Source organism: Silurus meridionalis, chromosome 19 (assembly GCF_014805685.1).
Source record: "Silurus meridionalis isolate SWU-2019-XX chromosome 19, ASM1480568v1, whole genome shotgun sequence".
NCBI lineage: Eukaryota > Metazoa > Chordata > Actinopteri > Siluriformes > Siluridae > Silurus > Silurus meridionalis.
The window spans coordinates 8,835,224-8,862,862 of record NC_060902.1 but is presented as its reverse complement, the minus strand read 5'-3'; the positions used below and the strand labels follow the sequence as shown (position 1 = coordinate 8,862,862).

General features: G+C 39.2%; 1 protein-coding gene across 6 annotated transcripts in view; it reads right to left on the bottom strand.

Moving 5' to 3' along the window:
* eif4g3a (eukaryotic translation initiation factor 4 gamma, 3a) overlaps window positions 1-27,408 on the bottom strand; it is a 58,692-nt gene extending 31,284 nt beyond the window's left edge. The window contains exons 1-6 of one of the 6 annotated variants that reach the window (XM_046874761.1): window positions 26,783-27,408; window positions 26,597-26,695; window positions 14,175-14,247; window positions 10,054-10,191; window positions 8,035-8,124; window positions 5,200-5,265 (exon numbers count right to left, since the gene is read on the bottom strand). In XM_046874761.1, coding sequence (XP_046730717.1) covers window positions 5,200-5,265; window positions 8,035-8,124; window positions 10,054-10,191; window positions 14,175-14,247; window positions 26,597-26,688 — 459 coding nt within the window. In that variant the 5' untranslated portion in view covers window positions 26,689-26,695; window positions 26,783-27,408. Of the gene's footprint in view, window positions 1-5,199; window positions 5,266-8,034; window positions 8,125-10,053; window positions 10,192-14,174; window positions 14,248-26,596 lie in introns of all 6 variants that reach the window. The other 5 variants (XM_046874763.1, XM_046874760.1, XM_046874765.1 and 2 more) reach the window with 5 other exon arrangements.
* Between the last annotated feature and the right edge of the window lie 231 nt (window positions 27,409-27,639).

Here is a 27,639-nt window from a genome sequence, read left to right as displayed (position 1 = left end):
AGGACAGAGGAAAATCAATAAATGACTAGTACATGAATGTGCAATCACAGAGTCCCACACAATCACACAGGGTAAGCTTAAAAGCCTCTCAGAACTTTAGGTCTGTTCTTTATTCATACCAGGAGCAAAAGCTTACGGAATTTCTTGCTAGCAGAGAAAACCAACAAATAAATAAATACATAAATGAATAAATAAACCTGAGCATTGCAGACTTTATAACAGAAACTGGATACATGTGACAGTGTTGACGTTTTGAGGTGGGTGTGTGTGTGTGTGTGTGTGTGTGGGGTGCTATTAGAGAACCATGAGTCATATGTGCCAACAAAAGTGAGAGCAAAGCCAAAGGCTGAACACAGTGTGTAAGACCCTGGAAGTTCTACTACATATGACATATCTAATATATATTATATATACATACATACATACATACATACATACATACATATATACACACCAACAATCCTCTCTAACACTGTGAGCAAATGCACAAATGTGGCCAGGAGACTGTTCATGTATATAATCTCAAAGTGTAGATGACAAAAGTGCACGCAGTATTTCTGTTGTGGAAACCTCAAAATTCTGTCATGTATATGATCAGCTGATAAGGAGACACACTTAATGTTCCAGTAAACCAATGGCTTTAGTTTTATCTGGTTTTATTTGTAAATTTGTTCTTACTATATTTGTGTTGTCTATACATATAATGTTTCTATATTTGTCAGATGCCGTTCCCAAATTTCCATTTTGCAAGCTAATGTGACATAACCACATTGAAAAAGTATGTCACTTGCTATCTAACATTAGACCAGCAGCCAGGTCAAATCAGTTACACAAGAGCTAGCAAGAGATCTGAACCAAGTAAACAAACGTCACATGAACAGCACACTGGAACTAATGACTTATAATAAACCTGTCTGGGATCCAAAAGGCAAAGGATCATTTTTCAGTTAACATATTGGCCAACAAGTGTGTATATTTTTTATATTATATATAGTGTGTGTATGTATGTATGTATGTATGTATGTATGAATGAAGTGAGTGAGTGAGTTTCTAAAACCCTACCACATGCCTTTGACAAAAGGCATAAGAGCTGATAAACATCTGGCTTAGTCAGCTGCTGTTTTCTTTAATTTATTATTATTTTTATTTTACCATCAGACAAAAATGACCCAATTTCATTTAATTTGTTTTTTTACAGTTGCTGATAAATATTTTCTTTTCACCTGATGGAATGTGCAATGTTTAAAAATATCTAACACGTGTATTTGGATGCCTCCTGATAATTTACTGCTCATTCCCAGATCCAAACAGCGGCTGCTCAATAGACATCGACTATTTATATTAATCAGATACATGATATGCATCTAACAGAAGTTGGTTAATAAACATAAGCTAACAGAGTTATGAGTGTTTAAGTTGATGTTTGCGACAAACACAAAACATGTTACAGAGCTGAGTGTTAAATCTGCTTTTAGGTGTTATACTTTGAGACAGAGCACAATGATGATTCAGCAACTTTACTGAATCCACAACTCCCAGGCCTGACCTACATTCAACAGTTCTTTGCTGATTCTACATTTAAATCCCTGTTGGTTTCAAATCTGTTGCAAGTTACTGGTGTTGACAGGTTGTTGTGGAGGCAGGCAAGAAAACGCTGTTGTACAGATGTCAAACTCCTCCTCTATTCTCACAACGTGGTCAAAAAAAAAAAAAAAAAAAAAAAAAAACCCACAGTGATGTAAAAGAAAAGGCCCATCCATTTGAATATTCATTGGCATTTGCTGAAAGCATCAGATTTATTTTAATGTCACCAGAAACTATGTTGTAAATCAGCATTAAGTAAACCAGTTTCACTACAGAAGACTCTTGTGACTTTGGGATTAAGTTACCATAAGGATCAGCAAAAGGATCTGAAGCAGTCCTGATTACAGGTTCTCCAGAGGTTGTTACATAAGCGGTAATCATTAACATCCTTAAACCAGACTGCTTTTGCAAGAACAGGAAATGAAGGGGAAAAAAGTCCCATTGGTATAATTGGTAGTGTGTGTATTTATGTATCTGATGGAACAAGTGGAGGAGAAAACTTGTGTGCACGCCAGAGTGTAACTGAGAAAAGCACGGACGTCATCTTAAATAGCGAGCAAACATAACAGTTGGATGAATGAAATTTCTAATGCCTCCACAACATTTCCTCTTAGCCTGGACTTGTGTATCTGCAGGAGAACGCACCATTGTTCCTCCTCCATCTGGCCTGCCCCACACACACACACACACACACACACACACACACACACACACACACACACACACACACACACACACACACACACACACACACACACACACACACACACACACACACACACACACACACACACACACACACACTTACTTCTGTGGCAGTGACCCGGAGTGTGTGGTGCCAGTGTACGGGCTAATTCCATCCTCCTAGCAGTCAGCTATTTACAACCTGTCAGGACTGTAATATCCAGACAGTTTGAAAGTGCAAATGACTAATTAAACTGTGCTGGAAACGATAAGAGGTTCAGGTTTTCCGAACACTACAATGGACATGGTTGCAGACAGAATACCTAACAACTTTGAGTTGACATGTTTCTTGTCTAATAGAATTCTCATTCCTGCAGTGCAGAACCGTATGTATAAATCTATGGAAAATTACTCCCAAATACTGTCTGTCTTCAAATAATCCAATCTAATCCTAAACCTAAACGTGCGAGTGATCTTGCCATCAAGATGTTAAGATTCCACTCAATGACGACAATTGTTCTGTTTAACTGCAGACCACACTGTACACACCCAAATACTGAAAAGAAAAGCGGAAAGTGGAGATGTGAGATTAACCTGAATAGTCGTGATGATAAACCAGCTGGCTGGTGATGAATGCTTCATATGTAGTACACATTTTACACTGAAGAATACTTTGTGATGTCCAAATACTATATGCAAATCACATATACACTCCAAAAAAAAAAAAAAAAAAAAAAAGGGAACAGTTATCATTTCCATGTATGACTAATGACTGCATTAATATCTATGAGTGCCTGCTTTTGTGTGAAAATGGGGGTGCACATTTTACTGCTTTTTATTTTTAATCACAAAGTACCAAAGTATTAACTAAAATAACTACATTTTGTCCAAACCAGGTAGACTTAATTTTGTTGAACTACACTGATGTTCTGTAGCCACAAAACAGCTTTTAGTGACTGAGTATAATTCAGGACACTCACAAATAATGACATGTTCTGTGGAGCTGATTATAGACACATCTCAAATAACATGTTTTGTGAAAAAATGGCACTTCTGTGATATAGAACATGGGGATTATATCATCGAAAATCGTGCATCCCAGTTTCAGTTGAATGCCTGCTAGCTTTAGAGCTTTCGCAGTGACGGCCTGTAACTAGTGGTTTTGGCACTATGGCAGTAACAAATGATTTTACTGAACAAAAGATGAAGTGCAGATTTGCTTCTGAAACATGAGATCTTTCAGAAATACTGAAGAGGATGAAAAACATCCTCCAATTACAAGCCTCTTATCAAAATAATTTTAAGTGGATCTGTCAAAGCTATTTTATGGCCATATTACAAATATGGGATTGGTTAATTGAAGACCTTGCCTTAAATGATGAGCAAATGTATACCATGATGTCTCCTACTGTCTGACATCCAGGAATCACACTTGCTAATAATAGTATAGCTCACAATGTCATTGTTTTTTGTGTAGCCTGATCTAAAGTCATGATCCCAAGTTGAAAAAATTGTTGCTTACTCAAACATATGCTGTTTACACTGAAGCTCTTTTTGCAGTTGCTCTGCTTGCTCCATTAAACTAATGTCCATGAACTCATGGATTAATATTTGTAATGAACAGAAGAGGACGACATGTGGCATGTCCAAAATAAACAGGCCTCGGTAATTAATTATATTGTTTACTGATTAATTCTATTAATTCATGGCAGCTAGTGGGTGCAAGCCTTTCCTGTCTCAGTGATTCCAACATTCATTACTCAAAACAGTCTGACATTCCTGCAATAGCTGCATATGCTGTGTGTGTAGCCATAATAAATGGAAATCCTTGATGTTTGTACTACACAATACAACAATCCCATATGGTGCATCATAGATAATGACTGCATATAGATGGTCCACAAATAGCCCAGATGAATTGAAGCAATTAGTGTCAGTCTTCGTTGCTCCACATCTGTTAGTCAGACAACTCGTTTTGAATGACAAGAAACATAGACGGCTTAAATGGTCTGGTAATCAAGGACATACTGATGCCTTGCATAGCAATAGAGAGTGAGAGTTTGTATATATTCCATAGTTTAATGAGGAAGAAGCTTTTAAAGAGCTTGAAAATACTTTTGGAGAACTTGAATTGCAGCTTTGTGAAGGTCTGATGCTTTTTCTCTAAAGTAACCAGGCCAAAATAAGAGCAAACAAACACATTTTAGGTCAGGACAAGTTTTTAGGCCATTGGATACATGAAGAAGCCGGTGAAATGCAACAAGAAGTGATCTAAAAATACATTTCTCTAGAAACGCCCACTAGACACTGATCAATTAAGTTGAAGCGTGAACGGACGGTAATTCCCGTGTAAAAGTTTTAAATAAACAAAAGTGTTGTCATGGTGAACTAACCATTGCCACAGGGTGGTGTGATACAGCCTGAGGTAACTCTTACACCCTGAGGGTTTCCTATAAGAACATGTCCTATAATGTTTTATTTCTTTTATATAAGAGGTCTAGACCTACAAATCTGTATATTTTAACAAATTATATATTATACATTTAATCTGAATAGTTTAGTTGCATTTAATGCTGTGAAACTTATGAAACAATCAAGTTCATCTTTAAAAGCAAAAAAAAAAAAAAAAAAAAATAAATTGTTTGTCAAGTCTGAGAAACAGGAATGCACATGGACACTGACTGACTAGTGCTGACACTAGAGTCTTCTTCCAAAAGAATTTAACACCTCCTTCATAAAAACCCTCCTCAAAAAAAAAAAAAAAAAACACAATATAAATGATTATACCTTCAAAGAACACATTGTTTAGATTATGTAGAATATCCAACATACAATGTATCTGTAAATGAGCTGTTCTAAACAGTAATCGATTAGAATAAGCATTAAAATAAACCCATGATTAGATTCACCCTGGCAAAAGAGGGACGTTACCTGATGGTGGGTGGGTCGAGGCCCCGTCACAAACTGATGGAAACAGTATGATGCAGTAGCAATCACCAACAAGGAAAAAGAAAAAGAGAATGAAATTAGCATATGATATAGAAATATGCAGTATGCAGAAAATTGACTGTGCTAAAATTTCAATTTCGACAAGACAGGAGGCTTGGGGGGGTTGTGGGGGGCTTGGCAGGTTGCAGGGGAGAGTTTTATTCCCTCCCACGTGTTTAAAAAACAAACACACTCTTCAGCAGTGCAGACTGTTTTCTTAGTGGATCTCAGCATGGTGCTAATGAGGTTTGTATCTGACAGCAGAAGGAGAAGCAGCCAGAGACACATGGTCGATTCCACACAACAGAAAGGATTTCCGTGACACACTCCAGATCAGAGGTGCTAAACGCAAGCTGAAAAATCAATGGCTCTAGTTTCTGCTGTGAGTACAGTTTTAAATGTGATAACCTATAACCATTAAAAGTCTTACACTTACCACAACATTACTAATGGCCTTTGGATAAGAATTCATTCATTTCTTAAGTAATAATCATATGGAACTGTTACAGCAGCGGTTTCCAACCACAAAATACATCCATTATTGTTTTATTTTAACCACATATTTTCATAAACAGAATGAACACTCTTCAACACCACTGTAAATTGTAAATAATGTTTTCTGCTCTTTGTGCAGTGACATTACCGTAATTTCCGGACTATAAAGCGCACCCACATATAAGCCGCACCCACTGAATTTGACAAAATCTTTTATTTTGAACATAAATAAGCCGCACCTGTGTATAAATCGCAGTTGTCTACATTGAAACTAATGAACTTTACACAGGCTTTAATGAAAGACAGTGTGTGTTACACGGGTGAAATATGTTGTGGCTCCTTTAAGAGCATAGCGGTATTTTGGGAATAGCCTGCCGCCGCATTTTTCTGCTATTACTGCATGTGTGCAAGGCCGAGGAATATGTCCATATTATTTTCTGATGCTCATATCTAAGTTTCTTTGACTAACCATGTTGCCAAAAAAAAAATAAAAAGCACGAGTTTTTTTGAAACCTGTCTGTGCTTATATGATTTCTGTTGCAACTGCATTTCACTGCATGTCGTACCCTGTATGTATGTGTATGTGACAAATAAAATTTGATTTGATTTGAACTGGAGTTAGTGAGCTCTCCCATGACCCAGACTCAACGCGTTACAACGGCTTGTATCTAAACAGTAGCCTACCAAGAAAGTCATTGTTTACTGTCTTCCTCCTTCCTTTCACAACTATTTCTCTCTGGAGTTTATCTTTTGGCATTGTCGTGTGTTTAAAAAAAACGTTTTTTTTTCACCCGATGCCGTGCAGCTCAGAACACAGGTGAGGTGCGTTTTTTCGTTTCCGTTCGGAAATTTCATTGGTCTAATTTTTTTGGGCACAGTTTTTTGGCTTGAAGTTTGTGAAACCGGGAAAAACACAGGAAAAATTCATAAATAAGCCGCTTCGTTGTTTAAGCCGCGGGGCTCAAAACGTGGGGAAAAAGTAGCGGCTTATAGTCCGAAAAATACGGTATCTTTATCATCTTTACAGCCATATTTCTGAGTGAAGTTTTACCATCAACACTTGCAGAAAAAGGGGTACTAAACTGTAAATTTCCTTTACAGTAGGTTTTAGCGTCATCTTTTATATCTTTAAATTCACTTGGATATGCGGATATAATGCACCTTTAAAGGTACATCATTGCACTGTAATTCAATTTACAGACTAAAACTTTAAAGGGTTTTAAGGAAATGAAGCTTTTGACTTAAAGTATTAGCAGCTGTGTAATTGGGAACTGTGTTCATCCTCAAAACAATCCTCTATCCAGCTTAGTTAAGTGATTTTGGAAGCATAAGCAGTAAATTGCTAAAGAAAAGAAAAGAAAAGAGAAAAAAGAACACATCCCACACACTTCATTCTTAGAAATTGTTCAGATGGTTGAAATGTTTTATTTTGATGCTCCTTTGTGTTGAGCAAAAGCGTGTGGCTGTTTAAATAAATGAATACATCTCCGGTACAACCAAGTTGTAGATCTGATAGATTCGTTCACCTAAGAGAGATAATTACGTTTAATCACCACATTATCTGTGTAAAGCTGCTTTGAGACAATGTTCATTGTTAAAAGCGCTATACAAATAAAAATGAATTGAATTGAATTGAATAGAGCTTTTGGACCATTGTTGGATAAAAGTTTCCACTGGCTCATTCTACCACAAGAGCATTAATAAGGTCAGGCATTGATAAGTGAGGAGACCTGGGGCACCGGCAGGCTCAGTGCTCCTGTATGCCCCAAAGATGTTTAATAAGGTTGAGATCAGAGCTCTGCACAGGACAAACACATCTGACAATGTGTGAACTTTGACAGCGGATGGGAAACATATGGGTGCGAGTGTCCACAGAATTTTTTTTCCACAGCTCAAAGCTGTTTGCATGACTCAAAAAGAAAAAGGTCCCACATGAAAAACTGAGAAAACAGTTGTATACACTGTAACTGTCTGCTGCAATGCAATTCTGTGTTTAACATTGATTTAGATATGAAACTGGACCACTTGCATTATGATGCAGTTTTAGTAGCAAATTTAGTCCAATCTTAAAAGGACTGATTACACAAGTCTGTTTAAAATGGGTCCAAGAAGCGGTTTGAGTGATCAGACGTTTTACATGGGTCTTGTGTGTATTTACACCTGCATATAATCTCATCATAATATAATCTTGACTAACAGAGGTAAATGTAGTCTTAAACCACTACATTCAGAATAAATGCTTCATGTGCAATAATAATAAAACAAAATATAAGCTGTACTTACAGGTCGATTCGGCGGCTGTACGTTCACTGGCTGTGTCTGAGAATATATGAGGGAGGCAGAGCCAGCATTCTGTGTGGGGCTGTAGGAGGGCTGAACACACACACAGACAGGAGTGTTATTTAGACAGAAATATATAACAGAATGATGACAGCAATATACAAAGCAAGTAAAAATTCTAAAAAAAAAAAAAAGTTAGTATGGGATATGTGGTAACAAATAGAAAATAAATCACTATATTTATCTGTGTGTATGTGGCCAAAGGAATAACTGCTAATAAGTCTATGTGAACCACAGTCACAAGTCTGTCTCAGTCATCAGTCGAGTGCACTGTGTAAGTGGTAGCAGGACTGTCACAGCAGAAGCAGTTGAAGACTATAATTAACTAGCAGTGCTCCTTTAGGTTAATACACATAGCCAGTGACTACAGACAATGTGAAAAGTCTACAATCCCATTATTACACATTCTTACAAGCAGCTGTGTTTATAAAAACAGTATACAACCCACATCTCTGTAAAATAACCCCATACTACCACAGACCCATATTTAATGGGATGTGGTCCTTTGTGTTTAAAATGCTGGAGTTCTGATTAAAAGGTTGCAAGTTTAGATCTCACCATTAAGTGGTGACTGCTGGGCCCCTTAACCTTAACTCTCAACTGATCAGTTGCATAAATTAGATAAGGGTGTTTGACAAATGACATTAATATAAATGTAATCCTATAATAAAGTCATAGTAGTTGCGATTTATAGTCTGCGTGCATTATTCTACTGTGTCGGCTGCCACAATCGGATTAGCTAATTCATTCAAGCATACTGCCAGTTTTTAAGAATTAATTTCCTATTAACTGTCAACTATAATTACAAGACTGACTGCATGACCTCATATTTATATTAATTTACATATATGCACACACACTAACTTCATTCATTAAAAAAATAGCACACAGCAAAAACACTCATTGAATTCTTGTCTAGGGGTGTAGCCCTGATGACGTTGTTAAATGTTCTGTATGTAATTCCCTGTTTACATTTTGTGAGCAAAACCATTCCGTGCTTGGAAATCTAGAACAGCTATATCTGTTTGTTAAGGCCATACATATGAGAAAACTGCATCCAAATGTAGACAATACAGGCAGTTAAGATACTGGTATAAATACTGGACTATAAAAAACACATCACATGTTAAAAGAGGTAATATTTCCTGAACACCATGAGATTCAATAGACATTTAAATCATGCAGAATTTGTCAGTGTTTCTCTGTTTCTGTCAATCAGCTCATCCTAGTAGCATAGTAAGCCGTTTTATTTTATTTTTTAAATATAAATGAAGAAATAACCCGGGCATCCAGGCCAATGGTTTGGTTATCCCTGGAGTAAAGCAAATGTATTTTTTTTTTTAACCACTCATGATGCAAAACATTGTGCTGACACACTTATGTAGGTGGGGAAAAAAGTCTAGATAAAATATTATGACACTGAAAATGGTTTCCGCTCATGTCAGATGCTTCATCTGTTCAACAGAATGGTGGGAACTTTCTTAGCCATTAGGAGTGCATTTACATCAGACTGAAATAACAGCAATTACAGTAATTATGAGATGACAACTCAGACTGCCGTAGCTAAAACGCTGAAACTCAAACTTCTCAGACTGAGAAATCATTATTTTCTGTAGAAACATACACCAGCAAAACTGACACACTGACAGCTATGACAGCTTGAATTCAATTTAAGTTTCACACGCTACAAGTCCATTATTAGCGTATAGTTAATCAAGTTAAAGCCTGAACTTCTGCTAATCGCCTTTTACTCTATAAAAACTGAGGACATTTGCTCAGTTGCCTTTGCTTATAAAGTAAATGTATCTGAACATCAGAAGACGACGAGGCCACATTAGAGGGGCCATGAAGCTCATATTACTAAGGTGTGAATTTTATACAAACCCACGTGTGTTTTCAATTTTTTTTTTCCCAAAATGGCCAAGGTGTATGAAAACCTTTAAGACAGAAAGACACACTCACCGCTCCGCCTGGCTCCCAGCCCTTAAGGTATCGATAGGTAGGCGCGGGAGGGGCTGATACCTGAGACAGAGCAGGTGAGGGGGCGTGGCCTTTGCTTAGATCATGCCCTTGGTAGGGGGGACCAGGGTGCCTTGAGACCTGCAAAAATAAATAAACAAACACATACACATGCAGACACTTTCACAGACTTGTAGAAGCCAACACTTATTATTATTATATTATTATTATGTTTTGTAGTGTGTTTGTAGAGGGCAGAAGCAGAGTTTGTGGCCTACAAGTCAGTGACACAAACACATTTTAGTGCTTTAGCGCAGGATTAGGGTTGGTACCCAGTGCTCTATGTAAAGCCCTAGAGCTGTTCATGTTTTCTCCAAATATCCAAAAGGTGAAACCGTTTCAGCAATTATTCTGTCTACTGCTGAAACAATGGTGTCATTCTGCTATTCTCTGAATGAGCACACAGAACCCTGGCTTCTGAATGTGCGCCCACGTTGCGAGTATTAAACAAGAATAACCCACTGAAAAAGGGAGCATCAGGAAACGGACGTCAGAGATGATGCGTTTGTTGCCACTATTCTGAAAAAGAGGAACAATCTAACCACAAAAACTGCTTGGGACATCGAAAGTTCTTTAGAGCAGGATGCATTTTGGATGCTTGGATTTGGGGGAATAGAGACAGAGAGGAAAAAGTGAGTGGGAGAAAGACAACAAGTGACAGAAAATAAAACAAAGCATATCGAAGAGAAACAGAGAGGGATGGGAGAATAATGTCTACAGGTGCTAGAAAAGCTTGGAGGCAAGGCTATCATACAGAGTTCAAAATCACTTGTTAATCCCTCCCATTATTTCAAGTCCCAGATGTTTTGTTTCCATCAGTTGCTAAGAGACTGAGAGTTACATCCTTTGTTTGTTGGTGCAGGTGTTTTAGTGGCAGCCAGGCAATGATAGAGTGAAACCTCTCTAATGCTCTTTAACATCTGCATTGTGTTTAAAGGGCAAACAACAGGTGGAGATATCTATCCATGTGCTTCGCTGGGGGAATAAATTATACACTCACTGTCCACTTTAATAGGAACACCTTTACAACTGCTTATTTACGCAGTTATCTAATCAGTCAATCATGTGGTACTAGCACAAAGCATAAATTCAGGCAGATAGAGCTCAAGAGCTTTATTATTGTTCACAATAAACACTGGAACAGGGGAAAATGTCAGCTCTGTGACTTACCTGTGGCATGCTTGATAGTGCCAGATCTGAAAGTTTCACAAATAATAGGTTCCATAGTTTTCACAGAATGGTGCAAAAACTATCCAGTGTATGGAGGATCTGCAACATGAAACCGCTTGTTGGGTGAGTCAGACCAGCAGAGAAGGTCTAGGCTGGTCTAAGCTGACAGGAGGCCTATAGTAACTCAAATAGGGCACTTTTTACAACCATAGTTACCCAATAGGCCTCACAGAACAACACATCATACAATGGATTCCCTACTACAGCAAAAGACCACATCATGTTCCATACCTGTCACCTATGAACATAAATCTGAGGCCATCATAAACACAGATAAAACAACTGAACAGTGAAAGACTGAAATAAAGACCTTTTTGCCTGACCTGATTTTCAGCTATGCACTTTGGATGAGGCTGAGGCCAGCAGAGCTGACAGAAGTAGACCATGATGTGGTCCTCTGCTGTTGCAGCCCATCCACCTCAAGATTTGCTGTTTTGTGCATGCAGAGATGCTTTCCTGCTCACCAATGTTGTAAAGAGGGATTAGAGTTACTGCAGACTTCCTTTCAGTTCACACTTAGTTCAACAGTAAAAGACCTGGGAGTTATTTTAGACAGCTACTTGTCTTGTAAATCATATATCAACCATGTTACAAAATCAGCCTTCTTCCACCTTAGAAATATTTTTAAGCTAAGAAACATGTTGTCTATATCTGATGCAGAGAAGCTCGTCCATGCGTTCATGACCTCCAGAATAGACTATTGTAATGCATTACTAGGTGGCTGTCCTGCATCATTAATAAACAAGCTACAGTTAGTCCAGAATGCAGCAGCCAGAGTTCTCACAAGATCGAGAAAATATGATCATATTACCCCAATCTTATTGTCCCTACACTGGCTACCTGTTAAGTTTCAAATCGACTAAAAACTACTGCTACTTACTTACAAAACACTAAATGGTTCAGCTCCCAATTATCTTTCCAGTCTTCTAACACACTACAATTCGTCACGCTCCCTGAGATCTCAAAACTCTGGGCTTCTAGTAGTTCCTAGAATAGCAAAGTCCACTAAAGGTGGTAGAGCATTCTCAAATTTTGCTCCTAAACTTTGGAATAGTCTTCCTGACAGTGTTCCTGGCTCAGACACACTCACCCAGTTTAAGTGCAGATTAAAAACATATCTTTTTAGCAAAGCCTACACAACAACACACATCACATCATATCATTGTGCTCCAGAACATCTGATCACATGCACATTATAAACTTGTGCTTGTTAATATCATGAACAGCAGCTAGGCTAATTCCTCTCCACTGCTTCTCTTTCTCTACCCATCCCGAGGCATCCTGAGGTTGCGCCAGCCCCAGTCCCACCTTATGAAGGTCGTGGACCTTTAAAGAAGTAGATGCCGACCCCGCAAACATCCCGAACAATCTAGAGACGTACCAGTGCCAATTAGAGCCCACTTCATGTGGAGTTTGTACACTGGACCTCCTTGAGTGTTTGAAGGCTCTGACATGGAGAAGCTGGTGTTGGATCTATGATCATCACAATTTTTGAGCTTTTTTATGAGTTGCTCAGTAGTTCCTAGTTTTATACCCACAATGACTGTAAAAGACTGTAGAAAGGACTCATAATTACACTCCAGTACTCATGTTAGTTCTCACTCTCCAGTGTTCTGTATTGTTTAAAGATTTATGATCACACTCTTGATATCACCCAAATGAGGATGGGTTCCACTTTTGAGTCTGGTTCCTCTCAAGGTTTCTTCCTTATAACATCGAAGGTAGTTTTTCCTTGCCACAGTCACCATGGCTGCTCATCAGGGATAAATACACACCATTCACCTTCACTCTTAAATTCTGTAAAGCTGCTTTGAGACAATGTCTGTTGTGAAAAGCAGTTGATTAATCTATGCTTGTGCTATTCTGTATAAACTAAAAAAAGAAAATGAGTTTCTGAAATACTCAGACCAGACTGTCTGACACCAACAACCATTCTACAAGTCTCATTTTGATGTTTGAGCTGAACATTAAAAGTTCTTAACTCGCTGTGATTTTATGCCTTAAGCTGCAGTCACATGATTGACTGCATGAAAGTGCAAGTGTTTAGGTGTTCCTATTAAAGTGGACAGTAAGCATACATATACAGTATATAAATGCTCACAGAAAGACAGGAGGGTCAAAAGGCAAGCGGTAAGAACTAAATACTCATTTTTATTAATACTATTAATACTCTACAATTTTGAAGGTTTTTTTTTTTTTAGATTTTTGCCTGATGTGAATAAAATGGCTTTCAGCAGCATGTTGGCCTTTTCGAAGTAATAATTTTTACAGACATTTTCTAAGTTTTCTGCAGGAGATGTGCCTCACATCGTGCTGTTTACAGAAGGTCCTTCAGACTGATTATGTTTGCACACTGACAGCCTACAAACTGTAGAGTTTGGCCAAACATGAGGTGAAGAGTCTTAACCAAGGGACAAAGCTATTTAGCATGTAGCTGCCAGACTGCTACAATGGAAATAATTGAAACGCAACATTTTTTCCCCCAGACGTTTTCCACAGAGTTGCAATCAAAACTCCACCTGCAGACAGACTGGCCATTTTTCATCTTAAGTTAAGCTTGCAGAAACAAGGGGTGGGGGCAGTTAGAAAATAGCATAAAAAGATAAAAGAAATAAGGAAGATAAATGAGGAGATTGTAAATGAGAGGTAAGGAGATAAATGAGAAAGAAGATATTAGAAGGCTCGGGAATTTTAAATTGTCTAACCTAGTGACTTTTTCCATAATTTGAGACTTGACTTAAAGCATGTTTAGCCACATATTTAGCATATTTGTCTTAATAAATTATATACAAATGACAATTTTAAGATGTGGATGTACTGGTGCAGAAACTTACGCTATACACCGCTGCCATGGCATGTTGGGCTGGAAATATCCGCTCCTCCAGGGACAGTGCTGCTCTTGGAATTCTGAGGCACGCAGGATTAAGGAAAACTTTGGAAAGGCTTCAATACAATGTTGAATATTAGTTATTCTAGCAAAGCCAAAAAGGGCCAGCATTAAAAAAAAAAATACTTAGAAATGTTTTTTATAAACTACTAAAATAATGTAAAAAATAACTTCAGATTAACCTGTGCTCAGACTTTGGGCTGATTGCTATCATAAGTAAAACTCATTATAGTATTATAATAAGGTTAGAAAGTCCCAATTCTAAAAAAGAAAGAAAACAATTAATTCCATCCTCAACAAAGATGATGTCAGACATAAATCCTGACATGGAATAACAATGTGACTTCAAGCTCAGTATTAACCCCAAACTGTTTTTGATAAGCTGCACTGGTGTTCTTGGACGGACACACACACACACACACACACACAGGCGTATGCTAAATGAATTTTTTCCATTTATCTAATCTTGGTAACTGTTTTGTGAAACCATGTGCCACCATCAAGTCTGCCACATCAGAAATGACAGGTAGTACCAATCCACTGATGTCACACAGCTGTTGCTCTGTAGCAGGTGCATTTGAGAAAGCTTTCCCCAACAGCAGGAGTTACACCTTCCGTACCTCAACCAATCTCTGTATTGACAAGCGGCAGCAAGTATTTTATTTGTATGTGTGTTTGAGTGAAATAGACAGAAGGAATGGGGAAATAAGGGGGTTGGTAAGAGAGAGAAAGTGAAGAACCAGCAGTTCTTGGTTTCTGTGTTAGGGGGAAACAGAATGGTCACATGATTTCAAGGAAAGCTTTCCTCCCACCTTCTCACCCTTTCGATCCTCCTCTGAAATTGAGCTTCTACTCAATCTCACTCTGCCTTTCTCTCTCTCTCTCACACACACACACACACACACACACACACATTGCTGGAGTACTTTAGTTGGCAGATTGCCAACATCAACCTTAACAATAAGACAGAGGGGGGAAGCAGAGCTTAAAATGTAAAACAAGCAGGTACAAGGGTGAGACAGGGCAGTATGAGAGAGAGATACAAGAGAAGGACACAAAATGAAAGAGTATAACTGTAAAGCAAGATGAGCGTTAAATAAAGAGATTGAGTCCAGTGTCACAAGAAATGACCCCTTATTCAGAAAAGCCACATTAGAGCAAGCAGGCTGTGTGTGTGTAAGGATGAAGTGAGCTTCCTACAAGACTGTGTTCAGCATGATGCCATGCATACGTGTGTGTGTGTGTGTGTGTGTGTGTGTGTGTGTGTGTGTATATATATTTGGGAACATCACTCTGCTCTCTATTACCACATTCCTTTGTGAGAACAGGCAGCTGGGATCATCAGGGTAATTTCCTTGGCTCCAGGATCACAAGTTCAAGGCACAGGGGAAAGAAATGAACCTGAACATTTTTCTCACACATTGAAACTGCCATCTGTCCTCTTAAGCACATAGGAACTCAAACACTAAAGACCTTTTCCTGACTGAAAGGGAAAAAAAGTAATAAAATCCCTCCCATGTAGAAGTATAAACTCTTTGCCATCTTTGGCTCTGGCAGTCACAATTTTAACACTGTCCCCTAGAACACTGTCTGCCATCTCAACAGGAGCATGAACCAGACATTGTCGAGAGTACATACAGGTACATGCTGGCCGTACACACTACTGAATGCAATTTAGATCAGCCTTAAATTTAATTTTTTATTTTTTTTTTTACTTTGATTTTCATTGTGGTTTTGAATCTTTCCTTCAATAGGTTGAAGATTTTGGTTTACATGGACTATTGTCAAAAGGTTCTGTTCTCAACGAATGATACTGCATATAAGCAAAGTTTTAACTTAAATGTTAAAATATTGAAGTAAAAAAAAAAAAAAAAAAAAAAAAAAAAAAACCCACCTCTTTAACTTCTGCCTCTGTATAAACCACAGCCTTCACCAAAGACAGCAGAACAGTCTCACAGGAGACAGTGTCAGGACCCCCTCCCTTCAAGAGCTAGCAAAGATGATCTGCTATGGATGGCCAGTTTTCCCCCTGGGCTGATGGAGCTATTTCTCTGTGGTATTATTCCTGCAAATCCTTAAAGGCAGGGGATGAGTGTGTATGACCCTGCATTCACAACAGGGGAAAAAAATCTCTCATGCTCCAGGTCTCTTGTGGATGTGAAGTTACTTCTACTGTTATCACTTTTCAATGCAGAAACTTTCCCTTTTTTGCCTGGAAAAACAAGACATAACCAAATAGTACATGAATTGCTCTCTTGTGAATTTTTATACTTTATTTAAAATAAATGAATAGATGAAAGCAGCGCTATAATTCTCTGCAGGGCAAACACTCTTGATGGAGGTAAGGAGATCTTAAACAACCTGTCTTTCACAACTTTTTCAAAAATATGACTTAAATGGAGCCAGTCATTTGCATTTATTGCTTTACTGCGTCATAAATAGTTTACATAAATTTAAGGAAATCTTAATTCAAATGTCTCTCCACCCTGTTGCTGAGTTCGAGTTTATGTTTCGGGAAACTCGTGCACTTCTTCCACTTTGCTCCATTCTAGTGCAAATTCAGCCAAATGAATGTGTGTATAAGGAGGACGCTTGTACAGCATTGTGGGTAATTGAGGAAGGGAAAAAGAAAGAGAGAGAGGGGGAGAGAGTCAAACCTGGCCTTACTAGACCTAACAAAAGCTGTGGATCATGAGTGTTCGTGAAGGACACAAAGTTCCATCAACAGTGCGGTGTTTCCACCTCAAACACACTGTAGCTTTGTTGCAGCTTTGGTGCAGGGAAGAGCAGCAGGCTGCAGTGTGTGAGTTCACTCAGTATAAGTCTGCCTGCACACAGATTATGTGAAGAAGGATCGCCTACGTGGCAGCTGGGTAGAGGGGCTAGGACTCGGAGGGGAGAGAGAGAGAGAGAGAGGAGAGAGAGAGAGAGAGAGAGAGAGAGAGAGAGAGAGAGAGGGGTGAGGGGGGTAACAAAAAGTAGAAAGCATAGGACTGAAGAAAATGTGCATAAGAGCTGAATAAGGTACAGAGGAAATGTGTTTTCGTCCAAAGGTCTCCTGAAAGTCAACTGAATCATTGCATCTCCATAAACTAGTGGTCGACTAGAACAACTAACATTAGTGTAACACATTACTAAGCAAGAAATCCCTTGTTTTTTTTGTGGGCATGTAGCAACTGCTACTGTTATTGCTTGTGGGTGTGCCGTGTCCAGCCTTCTCATCACAAATGAAAGAAAAGAGGAACGTTACACTGCTAAATTAGGTTCACACTCAGCAGAGTCACAGAATAACCTTCTGCTACATCATTCCAAGATTATCTTCGTATGTCGCAAGCATTTTTAAATACTAAATAGAAGTAGGAACTAAATTCTGACGGTAAAATTGAAGAAACGATCAAATGATTCAAACCAACTGCTGCTTTACAGCCTCATGCCAAACTTGCATAGTTTTAAGAACATTGAATTCTCACTCTCTGCGCTTCTGTGAAGGTAAGGTGAAATGTCATCAGCTAGAGCTAGTATTTTTGAAAATCAAAGTTTAAACAAATACGACTCTCTACGCAAGTGTTTCCTTGAAAAGCACATGTGTAGCCTAGAACCTGAATGCTACTGCCAGAGAACTGATGTACCAGATGATTGACAGGCAATACAGGTGATCTTTGTCTCACTGTTTTAAATTTAGGTAGTCCACCTCTTTTTGATTTCAGAAAACAAATATACTTTTTTAAAAAGTAGTGTGGAAGATGAGAGAAAGAAAGAAAAAAAACTCAAAAAAACCCAAACAAACATAGGATTGCACATAAAGCCAAGTAAGCAAAAAAAAGCAAAAAAAACATGTTTTCATCTAGAGGTCTTTTTCAATTTGGAAAATAATATGTAAACTGTTGTCCATTAACAAATTATACAGAAAGATTTAACATCACACGTTAAAAGAGAAGTTCCTAGTACTTGTGTGCGAGAGGGAAACTGCCCTACTAGTGTTTCTCAGTCAAGTAATCAGATGTAGCAGATGGTGCAGAAGTAAATGTAGCTTGTAGAAGCAAACATACACTCATTTGACTTTATATTACACAACCTTGAAACAAACACATACCAGTCACATGCCATGCACAGCTAGACAAAATCACTCGCCACTAATAAACCACTACAAAGCTCAATAAAAGGAAGGCTCTTCACATATCTGAGAATCTTCCACCTAAATAACTGAACATTTCTCTTTTAGTTTTAACAGCTTTTTTGGAGTTTCAATACATTTCAATAAGCGCTATATAGTTGACAAATGTACATTTTATAAATGTACGAAATGTTAATATAGATAAAAGTTTCATTTGGTTATGCAACTGTCCAATCTGTGAACACTAAAAACTGAAACTGGACAATCTGGTGCAAGTTAATGCAAAAAGCAGCTGCCTTGCAGAACAAGCTCATTTTTCCCCAAAGGAACTGGACAACTTTCAAAACCCTGTTAAATCACCTCCTGATCTGCCCTAAAAAACACAAAATGTGCAACATGTTTTGTTAACGTCAAACTCCCATTCATCACAAGTGCAATACGCTGCCTAACGTGAAATGAAATGAGTCTGACGTCATGCAGAGGAGGCAGCTTCATCATGACTCAGCATTTTACTAAACAAAGCAACACGGAGGTCACCAGCTCATTCTGTGGACAATATGTATGTTTAATACATGACACGATCACAGTTTGTTGCAATCTGTAGCTCGAATGAGGTCGAGCCTTTAAATAAGCCACAGCTCATATCTGCAGCCAGTGCAGTGAAAGACTGAGTGCAAACAGAAGGAATGCTGAAGAGCTGCCTTGGGGGGGCACACATGCTATCCCTACATGACCCCACAGGTAATTCTGCCATGATACTGAGAAAACTGAAATGCAGTCTAAGAGTCAGGGGGTTGTCTGTCTCTGTAGTAAAGGAAATATTTAATTAAGTTGGGGGACATAAGCGGTTTTGCAGTGAGAATGCACCATTTTATTTCAAGGTCTACTTTTTGTGTCAAAATGTATTTACCAGTCATCTGGATTCATGTAAAAGAGAAATAATTGGATTTCACAGAGGTTTTAAATCGATTCTGTATCTCTACAATTGACTAACACATTTAAACAAATAAAAAAAAAATGAAATTGTTAAAGACAATTGAACAGTTTCACTCAAATCGCTCCATGATCACTTCGTCACCATGTACTACAACAGAGCAAAGAGCAATAGAGACTGACTGGTGTGTTCCCAGCTCAGGATCCACCACGACCATGATCAGGTCAGAGCATGGTAGCCAACCTTACAGGAATTATATTGAAATCTAGCTTGCTGTACATGAATTAAAAAAGTTTGTAATGTAGCACATAGTGCTTGGACTCTTGAAAATAAAATATATATAGATAGATCTTCATTTCAGCTAAATTGTTCTGTCCTCACATTGCACCTAAATATGTTGCTTAATCCTGGCTAGCATTTTTATTTCCATCAACCACATGGTGCAAACAGGGGGTTTTCATTTCAGCTTTGAACTAAAGTTTTTCCTTTGTTTCGTAAGTGTCCCCAAACATACAGCGGACCAGTCTTCAGGCCTTGGGCCCCACCTCCCAAGTTTGAATGAGGATTCTTTACATATAAAATAATGTGTACATTTACATTGGGCTTTGATATACATTTTACAGGTATTTTAGGTTCAGATTGTGGGTGAGATATGCTTTTACACATTAAGCTCTCATGCATAACAAAAGATCATGCATTACCTAAAGAATTTTAGGTAAACCTTCGCGTTATGCTTGAATGCAAGTTTTCATGTAAAATACTGATTAACTGAAATATGCACATACAATGAACGAAGTTTGTGAGTGGGAACATGATAACTACCCCAAGGCATGCTTACTTCATGGTTAAGCTAATCAGAAAGAAGTGTTATGGCACATGTGTCAAACACAAAGATGCAGCCTTGTTTTTTTCTTATTCTTCTGACCAAAATAAATAATATCAAAATGACTTTAAATACACAACTGCTCAGCTTTTCACAATGCAGGACCTATTGTATTGTGAAAAGCTGAGCAGTTGTGTATTTAAAGTCATTTTCAAATGGTCACACAGCACAATGTTGAAGCAATGATGTGTGAGGAATCAACACCAATGGGTCATACAGACATAAGAATGACAGATGACTGACACTAAGCAACAACACAGAGGGTTAGAAAGGGAGAGAACTTCAGCTGTTCTGGGCCAGTGGTTCCTGCGGTCCAAGTTATGAGGCAACTTTTCACAGAACCCAGGATTCAGAGCACACACATAGAACAACTATCCATAGGTAGTTACAATCACAAAACAGAATTATTGTTCATCAAGTCATCCACAAATGCAGATTAAAGCACTTTTATGCAAAGAAGCAGCTATTTGGGAACATGAAAAAGAAATGTTGCCATCTTTACTTCCAAAGCACCTTTAAAATGGACTGAGGCGAAGTGTAAATAGTTGTGTTTTTGGGTTTAACGGTACACAGAATTAACGGTTTGGTACGTACCTCAGTTTTAAATCATGGTTCGGTTCAATTTCTGTACAGTTGATGGGAAGAAACGCAAAACATAAAATTTCTTGTTTTTTTATTAACGCAGTTTTATTTTTAACATTTGTGAATAAGAGTTTACATTTACCAAATTTTTAATGAAATACCTGATTTGTTAAAAATATTCACAAAATATTATACAAAAAATGTATCAATAAAATGCAATAAATCTAATTTACTGCAATACACTTATATTGATTCAACTGAGTAATCAATTCAATTGTAACACATTTAATTAATAGAAAGATTTGATACTTTTTAAAAAATTGGTATACCCCATTTGAGTAAGAGAGATGTGAATAGAAGTGTGTTTTACATTTAATATTACATTTTCAAAAGATAAAGTTTTACTTAACTGTTTTACTTACTTCAGCATACTTTAACACGTCAATTCTTTACATCCTTCAATCATTCATTTACTCACTAGATATGCGAAATTGGCAGGATTTTCTCTTTTGGCAGGAAATTCTTGAAGCTGTACATAAAATGCTAAAGAATCCATAGCGCTAGTTTTAGCTGCTATCCACTTCCTGGTTAGCGGATAATGCTAGCACTAGGCATTCATAACGTTTTCATGCATGCGCAAAACAAATCTTATTTCCGGTACGGAGTGAGGAGCCACAGTGACCCCGTGCTATTTAGTTAATTGTTTTGTTTGTTTTTATACCCCTGGCATTGTTGTGTATGTTTAATAGTAATAAACAAAAATTTTTAAATAAATAATAAATAAAAATACGCACTTAAAGTGCAAGGTGGAGACTAAACAAACTTGCTGTCCGCCGCTTAATACAGTCCTGAGGAAGAGAGATTTTAAGTTTGTCCCGCACATAAAAAGGATTGCATTCGGTACATGCGTGTACAGAACCGAAAGCCCTGTATCTGGAAACAATTGCTGCTGTGTCCTCAAGAAAAAAAAAAAAAAGGAGGACGGACCATCCGGCTTGTTAGCAGTATTTAGTTCAAAAGCCTGCATTTTGGATGGTATGGGGGTGCAGTAGTGTCTATAGAACGGGCAGCTTGCACATCTGGAAAGGCACCATCAATGCTGAAAGCTATACACAGGCATTTAAGCAACATATGCATTCATACATGCAACTACTTTTTCAGGAAAGGCTAAACCACATACTACATGTAAGAGTGATGAAATGGCCTACCTGCAGTCCAGACCTTTCACTAATTAAAAACATCTGATGCATCAAGAAAACAGGCGTAGAAAGACTATTGTTGAAAAAAGAAGCGGCTACGCAGTGCTGAACATGGCCCCGTCTTTGAGATGTGCTACAAAACTACCAAATTCAGTTAAAAATAATTTTTTTTTAATTACATTTGTACATTTTATCTATCGTCTTATAAAGCCTGTATAGGGATACATCATGGCTTTAGTGCACCCTCCATTAAAATCAAAGTGAATAAATTGTTTGCAGTAAACAGCATGGCTTGCATATCATAAGGCTTACTTCACAAGAAGCATTCTCACCATGTCAATGACAGGGACTTGATCCAATGGGGCATCATCCCCAAGCAGATCCACTTCCTAAGAATAGCCTTGCCGCTTCAGAATGCCTGTGATCCTCTCACAAGGGTCCTGCTGTATCAATCATCTTGTGCATGTTTGCAACCAGCTGGTTGTTTAGGCTGCATTGCTTAAGAGATCTAACTCTAAATCAGGGTCTAAACCTGCAAGCCACATGTACCGTGTCAGTATCATCATCATCAGTGCACAGTCAGTGCAGATGTCATCTGAGGCAGTGAGCACATAGCTGGTGCCAGTCTTTGGTTTCCAAGAGATTCAGAGACTGGCTGCATGAGTGTGGAGGTAATATGTAATATGCTATGTGGAGGGAATACCAACTCCAAGCCTAGAGCTGCAGATAAGAAATCCGACTTATTAGATTAAACCTAAAACAGTGCACTGTATGAGATGAAAAACGCTCAACTATGCTTGCTACAGAGAATGTGGAACACCTGGAGCAGGCAGCATGTGGGGGAAACCTGACCCAAAAGGAAAAATGGGGGGTCAATAAAGAGCAACTTGACTTAAGCTACAGTGCTGCATGTCAGAAACGAGTTAACATCATGGTATACTGCGAAGAAATAACATTGGACTGTGTTAACATCACAGTCACAAGTCCACTGATCAGATAAATGGCCGAAAACTTTAATTTCTCTTAAAGAAAATTCAAGCATTAATAGCTCATTTGTCACACGTGCAAAAACAGGACATCTGTCCGAGTATAAGAAGTTAATGAAATGCTGTTAAGTTCTCCAGCATTGATGTGAAAAAAATGCAATATGACAAAGAAGAAATATGTGAGGAATTTGCACTCATGGAGTACAGACCCTCAGGAAGAAAGACAGATGAGTGTTAATTACTGAGCAACAACACAGACAAAGTTGGGGAAGGAGGGCAAACCTAAAGCTAGTGTACTGCTTCACTTGAACAGCATTTGCAATGTACGGTAATAAAAATACACTTACCAGGCAGAAGAGATGAGAAGAGACCATTGAGAGGTTTGAAGGACAGGAAAGTGGTGGCACCAATATGTTCACGTGGTCCACGTTGCATGAAGCAGGACGAAGACAAAAATGGCAGCAACACTTACTGCAACTTTGCTAATTGTGACTTTGCTGGATGGTCTTGGCACATATATATACACATGCATGTGGTGATTAGGAACAAGGTAGAACAACCTTAATGGTTGTAATATTAAAGAATCAAAATATTGTGCAGCTTTAGTGAAGACAATATAGTGTGAGGTTTGGGAAAATATCTGGAGAAGTCTGAGAGAGGGATCAGAAAAGCCTGAGAGAAGTATGGGAGAAAATCTGTAAGCAGGACTGTAGGCTTGTGAGAGAAAATTCTTGTTCTGCGAGACTCTGGCTGACCTGGGCCTTTGTTGGGAGGCGGTGGGAAGCGCTGCCTCGGCCACACGTTCTGAATGCTAAGCAGCGCTGCTATTGTGTAAGGAGCGCAGCAGCAGCCGCATGGACTAGCCGTTGCTCTGGTAACCAGTAGAAATACCTTGCCTTATGCAAGCACACACACACACACACACGCACGCACGCACGCGCACACAAAACGCTCCGCTAATCGTCATCGGAGTAACACATGGTCTTAGTCTTCCAAGCACAAGAGGGCAGGAAGCAAAGACATCCCATTCCAGAGGAATGCAAAACAGCCATGCATCTATCCAAGATTTAATTAATAATTAATTCCTCAAAAATACTTTGAATTAGCATGTACAGGGGCTTTTCCCCCATCAGCGTGCATGTGCAATGCAGAAATCAACAGAAGGAACTTGACTCGCTTGTAAGATAATCTGAGATTTGCGATAAGAAGGTGTAATTCGTGCAGCGTATCAGTTCATCCCAAAGGTGTTCAATAAAGTTTGAGGTCAGGAAATGTTCATGGTACAGCAAACAAAGACCTTCCAAATACTTGCGTGCTTCCAGCTTTGGGGAAGAACCACAGACCGGTGCGAATGCCTGGTTTCCGTGTCACTTGAGCCATATAGTGTACATCAACCCATCAAAGTTACATCCTTAGTCAGTCTTTCCAGGTTTCTAAATTGTTTTCCCAATGCCCACATGAACAAGGTAGAGGTCTGAGTTAATGTCTTGACCGTACCAAAAAACACACACAGTTTAAAAACCACCGCCTCCATAAAATCCTGTTACTGCAGCCTCAAAACAAGCAGGGAAAAAGAAAGTGTGCTTCTGGAAAAGATCATAATGAAACTATTGCTCAATCACTTCACCCAGAGAGTTGGCCACAACTAAGCATAATCATGTGCTGGTAATAATTCATATAGACCTCTATAGACAGCAACAGCTCTGTTCACTGGATGGTAGAAACTACTAGTTTAACATCCCTGATCTGTTGATGTGCTTGAAACAGTCATATGGCTGTGTACCAGCCAGCATCAGAAACTTGAGACATCAGAAAAGGGCTGAAACTTATGCAGAGAAAAATGTGTTGCATTATTAATAAAACGGTTGATAAATATCCCAAACAAAACTATGTTTAACTGTGATCCGCCTTAATTGGCCTCAAATTAAGCTATTTTCGGGTGCGGCTCTTTAAAATAGAGATAAAACCCCTCCTGTCTGGGGGCCAGTGAACCACCTCTTGTAGTGAAAGATGGACATTACTTCATTTAATAACTAAGTGCTAATAACCAAACTAATCCACATTCATGCAGCAGACTTTAATTAGAAAAATCAATTCAAAAATTCATCCAAAACTGGGTCAAACATTACCCCTGAAGGTGCACGAAGTAAGACTAATGAAAAAACCCACACTAAATAGTTGCTATAAATTCACTGTTAAAATTATACGCCATCGTGTTCATCGAGATTAATAAATGACTGTATGGTACAGAATCAGGTCAATACTTTCTTGAAAATCTGGATCTGTATTGGATTTGAATAGACACATTTTCAGGTTGGATCCTTGTCTTGCAAGTGTGTGCAAGGGTGTCATTTAACTGACACAACCCAGATTTGCATGTTAACCCTCAACACAAGTCTGAAAGAAGAAGCTGGGAGAGATTCATCTTAACATGAGATTCTAAGTCTTAAACCAGGATCAGATACCGTCTGGATTAAGAATACTGTGAAAACAGAAAATGTGGGACGGGTATATACAAACCACAGTAATGGTGAGTAAAGGAGCAGTACGGCAGGGAGCATCTCACGGTCACAGCTCCAGGGTTTGATCCTGTCTAAAAATTCCTTTCCTCCTTTCAGTATTCTTCCAGCTCCCAAAAACTCTAGTGGTGGGTGGATTGCCTACACTAGCATGCCCCTTGTTGTGAATGAGTGTGACTGGCATTCTGTTCAGTGTTCCCACCTCACACCAGCGTGTCTGGGCTCCACCTGGAATGCTGGACAAAAGGAACGAATACAAAAACAGGGTCGGCTACTGTATGCTGTTTTGGCCACAACAACAAACCCCCTCATTTCCGTTTTGTAGTACGTGATGGGGGCATGGCGCGAACACAAACCTTTTATTCACATTCAAGATGGCTTTGCTGTACCATACTCGGTGGAAAATGCTAATAATTTGCATCTCATCCCACATGCAGTGAATCACAAGGCACGTCCGCGGGATGTCCGAAACGTGACAAGGCACGTGAAAAGACCGGACCGCAATCCGGCCGACTTCACGCGCACGTAAGTCGCGTAGCGCCGGGGTCACGTGACCGCCGGTCTCTAATGGCGCTGGGAGCTGCGACACCTGCGCCAGAAGCGGGGGGAGATTCTACAAAACCCCTTTGTTTATGATTAAATAGTGTTTCAACTCAATCACTTAATATACATAGCGTTTATACAATAAAAATACTAGAAAAAAAAAAAAAACCATATGTAGCGGCATTTGGCTACATGTGTGTACGTTGAGGCGTTTCTGTTGAGCAACTCCGTCTCTTACACACACACACACACACACACACACACACACACACAAAACCGGAGTTGTCAAATTCCTCGAACAAAAGCGCCAGGCGAACATAGCAAACCGGCCCATCAATGCACACACACACAGCCCGTAAAGCATCCGACACACACGTGAAACGTGCCAAACACAAATACCTGACGCCGAACTAGCAACTCGGCGGCGATTAGCATCCTCACCCCGCTAAACTCCCGAGCTAATCTGGGTCATGATAGCAATCCCTGCACCTTGTTAGCTAGCCACAGCGGCCGCCATCCTTCCCACACAACCCCAAACCCAGAGATCTTAACCCCCACCCCGGGTTTCTCCCTTTCCCAATCCCCAGAATACCGGTGAGTGAAGGATACTGAGGCGGCGGTACCGGCACGGTGGGAGGCTGAGGAGCGGCCGTGACCCCCGGTGGTACCGACACGGTGGCTGCATTCGGTGCTGAACTCATGGCGGCGCTGAACAACAAAAAAACCCAAAACAAACAAAAATCGAACAAAAACAAATACGCGGCTAAAATACTGACACAAAGTGCAGCTATCTACCGCACATAGGCGCGTATCTTCTCTTTAGCAGGCCGGAGGAAACTTCACGCCATAGGCTTGGGGTATTTCAGTATCAGTAACGGGGGAAAACAGAGCCATTTTCGGTGCGGTCGCTGCTGTTTTTCCTGGGGTCGTACGTGCTGCTGTTCATGGGGACGTTAAAGAGAAAGAGAGAGGGGGAGGTTCAGCACCGCGCTCTCCTCCGCCCTGGATCTTTTCTGACCCCCGCTAATCCGATTCAACTCTTCGAAATCGTTCCCGGCTGCTGGTTTTTTTTTTTTTTTTTTTTTTTTTTTATTAATATTATTCGGTTCTCTTCATTTTGAAGTAAGTAAGAGCTCGGTCACGTCGGAGAGTTATCTCAACATGGCGTGTAAGCGGCCGCCTCGAGCAGTCCGGTAGTACAGACAGTTCGGAAAACGTCGGCAGAATTCGGAAATATTCGGGGCCGCCTGGCTTGCACAGATTCCTCACATGGCACTACGAAACGTCCAGTCGGATCCCTTCGTTCTGCATCGGTTACATCCAGGAAGATAGACGACTCAATGGAACATCCGCACACGCAATGAAGCCTCTTTTATTTCCACAACAAGCAGAAGGGAAGAAAGGGGCGTGCTCCGTCCTGACAATACAGAAAATCCGGGGTCGACTTTCTATTAGTAATTGTTCATTCAATCCGGCTAAATAAATTATTTAACCAATCATTCAATCAATGAATCAAGATATGTTCTGATGTATTGAAATACAATGTAATAAAATGTGTTCATACGAGTCGAAATGATAATACTATGATTTTAAATCTTTTGTCATATTATACACAAAGAATGTGCTTGCAACGGCATCTAGCGGTGCAACTC